General features: G+C 35.8%; 2 protein-coding genes across 2 annotated transcripts in view; both read left to right on the forward strand.

Annotated features, from left to right (window-relative positions):
- The first annotated feature begins 151 nt into the window (after window positions 1-151).
- On the forward strand, window positions 152-994 carry slirp (SRA stem-loop interacting RNA binding protein). The gene is made up of 4 exons (XM_056476804.1): window positions 152-252; window positions 399-457; window positions 547-654; window positions 743-994. The coding sequence occupies exons 1-4, from the start codon at window positions 174-176 to the stop codon at window positions 806-808; spliced, it is 312 nt and encodes a 103-aa protein (XP_056332779.1). The 5' UTR covers window positions 152-173; the 3' UTR covers window positions 809-994.
- A 4,743-nt stretch (window positions 995-5,737) lies between these two features.
- Window positions 5,738-12,517, forward strand: part of adck1 (aarF domain containing kinase 1) — a 244,118-nt gene continuing 237,338 nt past the window's right edge. Inside the window, exons 1-3 of the mRNA XM_056476927.1 lie at window positions 5,738-5,801; window positions 7,565-7,704; window positions 9,813-9,896. Of these exons, the coding sequence (XP_056332902.1) occupies window positions 7,573-7,704; window positions 9,813-9,896 (216 nt within the window). The 5' untranslated portion in view covers window positions 5,738-5,801; window positions 7,565-7,572. The remainder of the gene's footprint in view (window positions 5,802-7,564; window positions 7,705-9,812; window positions 9,897-12,517) is intronic.

Raw genomic sequence — 12,517 nt, forward strand, 5'->3', positions numbered from 1 at the left:
TTTTAATTTAGATGTATTTATTACAAAATGCAAGTAAAACAACAATTATGAACATAAGACGTATAGAAATGTGGTATTTAGGTTATCTTTTCTTACAGTTTAAATGAATAAATATGTTTTATTTTGGTCACGTGGTTAAAGGTCACCGGAAACTCCACTGACAAGGACGAAACATGGCGGCGGCTGTAGCAGCAGCGAGCAAGAAGGTGTTCGAAGTATTTGTGACAAAAGTACCATGGACCGTCGCATCCAGTGAGTAAAAAGTCATCTTATCGATTATTTTACATCTGTTTTATTCCGCGTATAAGTGCATCGACGCGGTCATTATATAACTCAGAAGAGCCTTTGATAATGTCAAATGAAATAATCGTTTAATGTATGTCATGTCATGTTTTCAGAGGAGGTTAAAGAATACTTTGGTCAATTTGGACAGGTGAAGCGGTGTCTACTGCCACTTGTAAGTATTCAGAAATATCCAAAATAGGTTTTCTTTTAAGCGCTCAGTGCTGCTGATATGGTTTCATCTTTTGTTTGTATGTTTTACAGGATAAAGAGACCGGTTTTCACCGAGGGTTTTGCTGGATCGGGTTCACTACAGAAGAAGGATTGCAGAATGCATTACAGAAGGATCCTCACATCATTGAAGGAGCAAAGGTAAGCATCCAGCTTGGAAATAAATGCCTGTTATAAGCATCTGCATCAAACATCTAACTTTCTTTTCTTTACTTTCATTTCTTTCAAGCTCCAAGTGCAGAAAAACAGAAAGCCATTTTCCGGCAGGAGGTTAAACAAAGGAGAAGAAATATAATGAGGGCTGAGTACAATTGTCAAGAGGTGTTACTTCAGTAACTGTCTTCAGAAGTGTTATTTATTGCGGCCGTCTCTATTCTGGACATACCTGTTTTCAAGAAGCAAAACTTTAATGTGTGTCAGCCCTTGTGCTGACTTCATGTCTGGTGTATTTTGTTATAAAACTTCCAAAGACCTAAAATGAGATGTTTTGGAAAGTCTTTTGTGACTGCTAGATTATTATTTGAGTTTGAGTGTATTTATTTTTTTTAAATATGCTGTATATTGTACTTATCTATTTAAATAATATTACTTAATAATTTATTTTTAAAACAATTATAATTTTCAGTAATTATTAGGTGTTAACTAAGACATTTACCATCTAATAAAAGCTTTTGTAGTTTTCATCATGAGTTTAGTTTAATGTTAAATATTGAAGCCTATAATTGTGTAACGTTAAGTACAATAGCCCTATAAATAGTCACCTAATTTTTATTAATATTTGAGCATGTAGTTGGCCAAATTCGTATTTGTAACTTTGTTTAAACAAAGCTAATCAATTGTCTCCAAGCATTTGGCAATGTTACGAACACCATTTAAAATCCAATGTGATTGTTTTTAAATGGCACTCTAGAAATGTAATTATATATTATAATTATTCAAAGTATTTTGAAGTGCCCACAACATCAATATTATCAGGGTGTCCACAGGGTCCTAAAATGAATTAAATTTCAAAAACAATATTTTAAGTCTTAAAAAGTCTTATATTCACTGAAATATTGTGTTGTGGGTCTTGAATCATTTTAAACAGGTCTCAATTTTCCTATGTCCAAGTAAAGCTACCCAATTACTAGTAATCCATTTCAAAACAGTTCTTTTTTTATATTTAAGTTTTTTTATTGCAAAAAGATACTATTCACAACTGCTGTTAGACAGTTTTTCAGCAAATTCTCCTAATAAAATTCCATAATCAGGGAAAGAACTAAAGCAACACATCCTTTTACATGATCTTCCATTAATACAAAAACTATTTACAGAATTAACGAGGCCATTAAAAAAATCCTTGGTGTTTAACCCTGTATGAGTCTAAAAGTTAATTTTTAATAGTCTTAAAAGGGTCTTAACTTAAATTTGACTTGAAGAAACCTGCCTTGTGCTTGTTTATTATGATTGAACTTTTTATTTTGAATTACTGAATATCTGCATGTCAAATGAAATTTACAACATTGATTTTTATAGATAGGAAACATTAAATGCAAGTGTCTATTTAAATTTTTCAAAGATGTTTTATGATATGTTCCATAATAGATTTCAATTTAAAAACTCAGAGCTGTATTTATAAAATCAAAACAAAAAACAAAGCATTACCATACATTGTTTAAAGGTGCCATATAATGAAAATCTGGATGTACCAAGGCACAGTAGAATAATAAAAGATCAGTAAATGGAAATGTGCATTAGGGTTGGGCAATGTCGACCAATTTGGCTTGGTACGATGTCTAATGTGAAACATCGTGATGGACGATGGCGTTGTCGTTATAGGTGGCAGTGAATTATTTATGAATAATTATTTAATTCATAACGAATTATTTGTAGCTTACCATTTCAACTACCTGACCCGCATGGTCTTAGTTGTACCCATAACCAAATCATAAATAAAGATCAGTTACACACAAATTACCACCTATCAATCACTTTCAATGGAACTCTGGCATGAATAGGCAGATTGATCTGTGTCGTTATAATGGCGTCGACAAACTTGGTTGGTAAGAAATTGCACAACCAGCAGTATCTGAGGTTTACTGTACGAAGTACAAGCGTGAAAGCGAAAACTTGGAAGTAGTGTACTGACACACTGACTGCCTGGACCCGCTGTCTCCAGATGGTGTGTGTGGTCACCTGAGCATTTTCAGCTGTAGTGTGGACTGAGCTGTTCAGAAACACTAGGTGAAACACCAGAGTGGATGTGGATCGTTTTGGTTCTAAAATGCCATTTAAAAACTAAGACGTATTAGTGTAAACGAGACCTGAGTGTGTATTTTTCGTGAGCGGATTTGCGATGGTGGCTCAGCATCATGGTGTCTATTGGCGATGGACGATGGCATCGTCTATCGGCGCAACCATAATGGGCACACTGTGAGCCTCAGACACCACGGTTTCCTCATTGGCATGTAAATTCCACAAGTGTAAAACCTTGGTAGACAACTGACCACTCAGAAGACAAAGCAAACTATGACGAGACTCACGGGCCAAAACCCATCCCCCCAACCCCGAGTTTGCATGTATGCCTAATTTAGGTCATTCATCCGAACCATAGACTGTAAAAGATAGAACCGGACCTGTCCAGCAGCCATGTCATCAAGCTCTGAGATCATTAATATGCATGCCTCATGCTGCCATTGATAAGCAACAGCGTTTTGTAGTGAGACAGCAATGATAATTTTCATCCCTTAGTTATTATAAGCATATATTTCACTTACTATGTATGTGGGACTTTTATTTTGAGAACGCGAGCGCCGAATTGTTTACTGTGCGTTACTGGGCAACAACAGCACGAGGCACGTTCAAACTGGCCTCACAACGCAAAATGCAATATTTACAGATTATACATATATTCATCTCCATTCTGAAGAGACATGAGGTATGTTTAGTTACATCTTTTAATTTATAGTGTTCATTGTAAAATTTGATGTCTATGTTTTAACAAACACATGTAGACTGCTGAATCATGTCAAGTCACACCAACTGTCTTCATGCAGAGGTTATTAATTCCTAGCTAACCTTAGGTGTTTTCTTGGACTGTAGCTTCAAAATGCAACGCAATACCTCTCTATTACTCTCTTTTGTCAAGTTTTATTATATATTAGCCTTTATCCACTACAGATCTGGTGAGCAAAATAGGTTAACTTTACTCTGATTGGGTTTGTATTTGTCGGTGTTCAGTGTGTCGTTAACATTCACGACAGGAGCCATATATGGTCAATGAACCTTCTGATTCTATGGGTATTTTATGGAGTAATACTTGAGTTTAAGCCTACTATGTAGATATCATAGAACAATATAACTTATTAAACCAATGCAGTATATGGCACCTTTAAAATCATGTAAAGAGCTTGCGGATCATACTTACAGTTCAAGGATAATGGGAGAACATATTAAAAATAATGAATAACATTTTGGGCCTCAAAGTTAAAAAAAAGTATTTTAATATCATCAAATGTGTCTTGTTCTAATTTGCTTGACAAGATTTTTCTGTATGAACAAACTACTGCTATGGTGAGTAATATCTTTCTGAACATCTGTCTTTCAGTAAATAATGGTGAAAATGATTATTTTTGGCTCAGAATAACATTTATTTTAGCCCATCATATCAAACACTTTTACCCAAAGCGACTGACACAACATGAATAATAGAAGCAATCAAATTAACACTTTTGTTTTGATGTTTTCTAGGAAATGTTATAATCACAGATGCTTGAGCAAAATTGGCTTAAACCCATTTTACATGTAACAGCTGAGTGATAACTTGAGTTTTTTATGGGTTATGCAAATGCATGAAACATTTAATCAGTGTTGTTAATTTATTTAGAGGTTAATCAAGGCTCCATCAAGGAAGACTCTGCCAATGTTCCGGTCACATTATCTGTCCGAGCTCATGTCATGTTAAATCCTGTCACGCTCCATCACTATCTTGTCCTTTTCACCCAGATGTAAAGGAGTATATAATGTGTTTACAGAATATGTTTAAAAATATGTCTGTTCTCTCAATAAGAATTTTATTCAATTTATACAGCTTTTTATTTTTGTGGATACCTGTTTAATAAGACTATATCATTCAATAGAGAAAGTGGGTTTTGTAATTAAGTTTCAATCCTCATTTTCATCATAAGAAGTTAAATCAGAGCTTCTACTGTTGGCTTCTGAGAATTTTCAGTGTTGTTTATTCATTCATTTCGGCTTACTCCCTTTTTTTAATCAGTGGTTGCCACAGCTTAATGAACCGCCAACTTATCCAGCATATGTTGTACGCAGCGGATGCCCCTCCAGCTGCAACCCTTCACGGGGAAACAAACTCTTATTCACCCACGCGAACGTGGGTAGGACATGCAAACTCCACACAGAATTTAAAAAATTTTTTTTTATTAACAACAACCAGCATTTACGGTTTTCTTATACAACAAAATCACTGTACATTTCTCAACAAGAATAGAATAAATGAGGAAAATAGAAATTAAATAAAATAAAAAAAAAACAGGGGAGAGTACATAATTATCAAATTACAAACAAATATATTACGCACATTTTTTCAATTTTAGGTATTAACAAGAGTTATTAATTGCACTTTTATTACAGGAAATACATGTATACATCACTGCATGTATAAAATGAAGTTTATAAGGAAACCAGCATCTTTTAAAGAGCGATCATTAACATAATAACCCAATATCACGTTTATAAGACAAGAAAAGGGATTTTAAAATATTATGAACAATAAAGTCTTCAACATTATTCCATAAATGTGAAATAGTTTCATTAAAACTTTCACAAAAACAGCATTCTAACTCAATATCAATTTAAAATTTTTGTAGGATAAACTTAAATGAAGTAATTTAAATGATATTTCTTTAGCCTTATTTGTAATAAAAAATTTTTGAGGTAATGACCATACTTGAGTCCAGTTTACATTATTAAAGATATTGCCACAGTACTCCACACAGAAATGCCAACTGACCCAGCCGAGGCTCGAACCAGCGACCTTCTTGCTGTTTGGCGACAGCGCTTTCCACTTTACTTTCATCAATATCCTAACAACTCACCATTTATTTTAGCGTTAATTAATTTTTTTGTTGTTTTCATGCTTATTTCTCCGTTTGTTATTCACCATTGACTGCAAACTACAACGACCATGATACATTGCGCGCAAAGCACGTTGCGATGTCAACGGAGACGTCAGAGTTGAAAGGTTACAGAGCGACACCGGTTAGTGGATGACAGCGTGAGAGTCAATGAAGGTAAATCAATCAGCTGTTCTACGATTCTGTAAAATGCATTATATATGGCGTCGTTAACTTAGACGTCATACAACAAACCGTGTGGGTTATTTAGTTGTATTCTCTGTGTTACGCAATCGCTTGTGTAACAAAAACAACGTCTGCGAACAGCTGACTGCAATGCACCGACTGATATTATGAATGAAACGGGTGTAATTGAGCTCGTTTTGCTTAAGCTGTTTTACTGCGGTGTTTAATTTATCACATTGATTAACGTGTTAAAAACACAACTGACATCTGCTTTACACTTCAGTTGTGCAAACTATTGCATTTAATGGTTTTCATAACCTTGATCTTACGTCAAAGCCAATGATGACACAACTTAAGTGCCACGCCCCCTAAAGTGTCTCTAGATCATCACCAATAACTAGTTTGTTGTTAGCATACACATTGCTAGCATATTAGCTGTTTGTTAGTACTCAAACTTTAATTTTAAGTAATTTCTCATTCTGCATGGCTATATTCTACTCCATAGCTAAACATTCACCTACAAACAACAGTTGTCTTACTATCTACCTAGCTACTATCTTATGTACTTTCTGTAAGCAGTATTTCTATAGCGCTTTTACAATGTAGATTGTGTCAAAGCAGCATAACATTGAAGTATTAGTCAACTGAAACTGTGTCAGTCCAGTTTTCAGAGTGAAAGTTTAGTTTAATTCAGTGTTGTTAGTTTTCTCTGCTGAAAGTCCAAACACTGAAAAGCAAATCCATCGATGCACAGCTCCACGAGTCCCAAACCATGCAAGCCAGTGGGTGGAGAAAGTGGGTGAGAAACAAATTTCACCAGTTGCCAAAAGTGAAGGCAAAACCTCAAGAGAAACCAGGCTCAGTTTGGCACGACCATTTCTCCTCTGGCCAAACTTCTTGCGCAGAGCTACAGTCTAGGTATTGGCGGCTGGAGAACGCTGGACGTCCATCATGGAGAAGCTGCAGGTGGGAGAGGTCTCGTCTGTCACTGGGGTCTGAAAGGAATCAGTCTCATGCTATCCAATCCTCCATGACCACCACAGCAGCTGATCAGGATATGGCCTGGTCCAGGATTATGGAAACCTCAGGAATAATAAAACCAGACTAACATAAGCGCTGATGCCGTTCAAACTATAATGTCTTTTGCGAAGTGATCCCGGCTCTGGTTGCCCAAAATAATGCAGACTAACAATCCTTTAGAGATTTGGATTTCAAGAGCATTTGTGTTTTATGTGTATGCTAATGCAAAGAAATGTGTCTTTAATCTAGTTTTAAACTGACAGAGTGTGCCTGCTTCCCGAACTGTGCTAAGAAGGCTGTACCAGAGTTTAGGTGCCAGATATGAGAAATATCTGCCACCTACAGTTGATTTTGATATTCTGGGAATAAGCCAAGATTCTGGGGAGCGTAGTGGACGTGAGGGACTAATACACCAGGAGATCCCTCAAACAATTACAAGTTTAATGAGTTACAAACTCTTGCATGAATATGAATATCATGCAATCTATAATTTAAATTGTATTAATAAGTTGTCTTTTATTTGCGGAATTATATTACCATAAATATATTATTAGAAAACAAATGCACTTATGGGTGTCTTATTGTTTACTAATTGGATGTATTGGAACACACGCATGAGACATTATGAGAAAATAAAAAGTTATTAGACTTAGTTTCTAAAGTTGATTTGAGGTGTTATTAGAGGGACGGCTGAAATAAATGTTGATTTATTTTTTTATACTGTATTTCTGCAGTTCCTCACATGGCTGTTCGGCTGCTGAAGGTATCATCTGTTGCCACTGCAGTGTTTGCATCATCAGGATTTTACCTGTACAGCAAAAATGTGGACTTCAATGATCTCAGCATCGTCAGATTTGGCAGGGCAGCCGCAACTGTAAGTATGATTATTCTTTCAAAATGGGAATTTTTCTTTTTTTTTTTCAAACAAGTTGCAGGAACTAAAAAATGTGTCTGTGAAGCTTCAACTCAAAATACCCCACTGGTCATTTATTATACTATGCTGCAAATGCCTCTTTTTAGTGGAAGAATAAATGTACAGTTGCTTTTTAAAATGCAAATAAACTCTTCTCCCCACCCCCTCGAAGTCAAAAGTCAAATAAGTGTCCAATGTTGGTTATATCTGTGAATGTAAACAGTTGAGAAAAATGTATTGTATAAGTGCTTACTGATATTGAGAATATAGAGTGTTTTCAAGACACATCATCAGTTAGCCATTTTGGAGAGCAGAACGTAACCAATGCCACTGCTCCAAACAACATTTGCATATATTGCTGAAAAGTGCTGCTGAAAATGATCAGTTATTGGTATGTGTTAAGCTGTATTAATCGGACAGACAAGAATTCATTTTTAGAGTACTAAAGACTGGCAAAAGTTATAACAAAGCGAGCACAATGCAGCCTATTAAATTCATTTAGTCAAAATATTACACATTTTCCACACTTACTAAGTTCTTCTCTGCTATATGATTTAGCAGCTTTCTCATGTTTTCAGTGGTTTAGACAGCTTAAATAAGCAAAACGGCATATTCAGGAGTAAATTACCACGCATTCCATGCTATTGTTTACATCCAAGTATCGCCATAGGGGTTTTGCATAAGGGTTACTGACCAAATCGCGATGCAAGTGAAAATACTTTAGCTCCCTATTTAGAGGACTTTGTGCAAAAAAAGTATAGTATAAGAACGGTTTAATGCTTTAATTTCAGTAATTTCTTTAATAACTTAAAATTGTAGCAAATTAAGCTTTTATAATGTGTCTTTGTACAGTTTTACAGCCAACTGTGTGCTAGTTTCAAGTGCTGAGCTTGTACACAGAAACTAATAACCACGAACACTGAATTAACTTTGACTGAGGCAACGGATGCGCCGCTCGAAGCCGCGACACGGCATAGCAGACACTCTCTGTTGTGCGGCAGAGACATGAAGTTTCCCGAATCGTCGCGCCACGCATTTTTGAATTCTAAACATAGGTTTCTGCAGCGCCCAGCCGTCGACTTGAGTGTACCCTGATAGAAACCTATGTTTAGAATTCTAAAACGCATGCTAGTTAAGATCACAGGGAGCTTCTGGGATCGCAAGAAATGCAAACGGCTGAAGTATAAGGTAGACTCAATGAGAAGTACACATGTTTGCAAACCTACCTAAAGATACAACCAATAATTCCGATTAGAGCGATAATGTGGAGAATATTGATCTTGTGTTGAGCCAAATGAGCCTTGCATCTAAAAATAGAGCTAGGGTGTTCCTTTAGTGATATCGCTTCGACTCACGCTGAAAATGGCGGACGTGAATCAACAAACTGAGGGTATGATGACGCGCCTGTCAATCAATATTGGTGGGCGGGGGGACTGCTCTCCTACGTCAGGTAGCGGTCGATTTGAAAACAGCTCCAATTGGTCCACCATTTTTTATGTTGTTAAATTGAAAAAAAAAAGCACTGGGTGTGCTTATATCACCCCAATATGACAGTCTATACACCATACATGCACATATGTCTGTCCAAACAGCTTGAAAAGTAGATTTTTTTACCATAGATGCCCTTTAAATATAACTTTTGCCACTATATTAAACATGTATATATTTAAAGGGATAGTTCATCCAAAGCCAAAAATTCTTTCGTCCTCTACTTTCACTACTATTCACTTGTTGCAAACCTGTTTGAGTTTCTTTCTCAAAAACTGTAACCATTGACTTCAATTGTATTTGTTTTTCCCACTATGAAAGCCAGTCGTTACAGGTTTTTAGCTTTCTTCAAAACATCGTCTTTTATGTTCAACTGAAGAAAGTAACTCACAAAGATTTGCAACCACTTAAGGATGAGTAAATAGTGAGTAAATGTTCATTTTGTGGGTGAACTATTCCTTTAAGTCACATTAAGTGAATTATTCCTATTAATAAGGCTAATGTACATTTCTGTCCAGTGCACACGATAGAAGATTTTTATTCATGCTTTTCGTCTCTGTCTCTGAAATGAATGTTTTCAGACGGCTGTCATCAGTTATGACTACCTCACCACTCTCAGAGATGTACAGTATGGGACAGAGGAGTACTGGGCTGTCAAATCAAAGGTAAAACTCTTTGTCTTGGTGGTGATGGGTTATATACAGGAGGAATATCTGCTATCTGTACATTTGTCTTTTTGTTCTTTTGGGGATTTGCCTTGTTTTGTTTATAAACGTGCATAGGCCCTCGTGAATATTTCCAAATGTGGATGTGGAGATTTTTCTTGATTGTCTTCATTTTGAGAAAGGAATGTGGTGTTGCAGTAAAACAATTCTGCTAGGGATGATTGACTGATTCAAGTTGTGCTTTTCTCTTAAAAGTGTTCGATATACTAAATGTGCTACTTGCTGTACTTCTAAGAACTGAAGAATTTATAGATCCAGAAAAAGTCTGGAAAGATAAATGCTGCAAAGATATACAGTAGTCAACGTTTAAAGTGGAACAAAAAAGTTTTCTGAAATTGTCCTAAGACATGAATGGGTGTTTCATCAACAACTTTGATAAAAGTTTCTATCCACTTCAAATGTTCATGAAATACACTGTAAAAAGCGCTTGACTCATTACCTTTAAAACTACAAGTTGACTTTAAGTGTTTGAATTCATTGGAACCTGGAACTGTTACGTTGACTCAACTTGTTTTTTGTAAGTATGCACATAGTTTATTGACTTAATATTTATTTATTTAGCTTTATTAGGTTCATCTTAGGTCAGACAGAAAATCACACTATAAATTAATATATATATATATATATATATATATATATATATATATATATATATATATATATATAATATTGATATCCCAAATAATAATAATAAAAACAAACAATAATATATATAAAAAAATAAGTAAATAAAAAATATATACAAAGAAAAAAGATATAGGTGTCTCCTTAAAAAATTTAGAAAAGGGCTCTAGACTTTTTGGAACTGTTCTGGCTTTTGTTTTATTGTGAACCAAATCTTTTCCATTCTAAAAGCACATGAAAAAAATCAAAAACCCATTGCCGATAAGACAGGGAAACTGCTGATTTTCAATTCATAAGAACAAGTCATACTTAATATTTTGAAGGCAACGGGTTTACTCACTTTTTTAAAATAAAGTTGTTGTTGTTGTTGTTGTTGTTTTTTAATTAACAAATCCTTTTAACTGTGTATTTCAAGAATGTTTATTTTAAAATTCTGCTCAGTGATATTTAGTTTTTTAGATTTTAGTAATAACATTGCATGGGCCATTATTTGGGCGTTCACAAACAATATGTACAGTACAAATGCAACATAAGCAAGAATATAATATTTTATAAAATGTCAACCAAGCCGACGCATTACTCAAACTAATATGACAGCGTAAAAGTCAATTATCAACATGCAGTCTTGTTATTGATGTAGTGGTTTTTAGAGTTATTTATAACGCTTGAGGTTAAAAGCATCTTAAAACACCCTAAACAATCTTGCTCGCTGTTTGTAGGATCATAACTGCAAATGCCAGGCAATAATTCTTGTGCCATTTCCACCCCTGTGTATAAAGGCCATTTGAACAGCTCCGGCAGGTACAGTTAAACAGCTGGTGCAGGGAAAGGTTGCAGTCTCTAACCTGTGTGTGTGTGAGTCTGAGCACTGATGGCAGTCGCTGGAGGAAAGCGTTGAACCCTGAAGAGCAGGGTCCGAGCCAGATTCACTCTCTGCCCGGCCAGGCTGTGCAGGATAGGGTGCCGTTCTCCTTCCCCCTCGGGGTCCCGCAGTCAAGCCTGGCTACACACGTTGATTAGAATTAATGCAGGCCCCTGATTTAATATAGAGGAGAGATTTGGCTTCTAATTATTCTCTCACTCGGTGATTCAGTTCAATGGTCGTAGGTTGTTTCGGATTGTTCTCGCTTAGATTTTTCTCAGTTACTGTTTTTCTGCATCGTGGACAGCTGTACAAATGAACAGGTTTAAAAGTCTTTTAAATGGTGTACACCTACAGATGTTTAATTTGTGGGTGTCTAATCTACTGTGGTCTTTTTTGGACACGATGCGGACAATACCATGTTGTTATGTGTGTTTACCATGGAGCATCTACACTTATAAAACCTTTGCATCTTTGAAGTTCCATACACATAGTAAACATGTTCGTTATTTAGTACCAAAATATTTATTAAAACTTGAATATTCACTTCTTTTGAGTATGCATTGTAATTTACATAATAACAATATAACAGTTTTTTTTTTGGTATTATAAATCGAATAATTGAAATGAACAATTTGACTTTGATTTAGGGTGCTTTCACACTTGGTTCAATTGTCTGGACCGTACCCAATCTTCGATTGTCCCCCCTCGCCACCTACTCGGTCTGTGTTCTTTAAAATCCCGGTACGCTTGCGTCATCGAGCTGCTGTTTGTGTATACGGCTGATGCTAGGTGACAGACACAAAAGCAAAGCGACAAAATGGAAAGACATACGCACATCGTGGTCATTTTGCTTTGACTGAATCTTTTGGTTTTGGACATACAGAAAGCGACTCGCGTCTATCTGCCGCAAAAATATTCTAAACGTTCAGAACATCACACTGTGTCTGCAGAAGCTGTTTTTGGAGGAGACAAGCAGACATTATCACTGTGATTGCCTTGGCTCAGTCTCACTTGTCTTCAAGATACAGTACGTGATACACAGACTCACACACGAATGAACGTTATCAAAACG

The sequence above is a fragment of the Danio aesculapii genome, chromosome 17 (genome assembly GCF_903798145.1).
Source record: "Danio aesculapii chromosome 17, fDanAes4.1, whole genome shotgun sequence".
NCBI classification, from domain to species: Eukaryota; Metazoa; Chordata; class Actinopteri; order Cypriniformes; family Danionidae; genus Danio; species Danio aesculapii.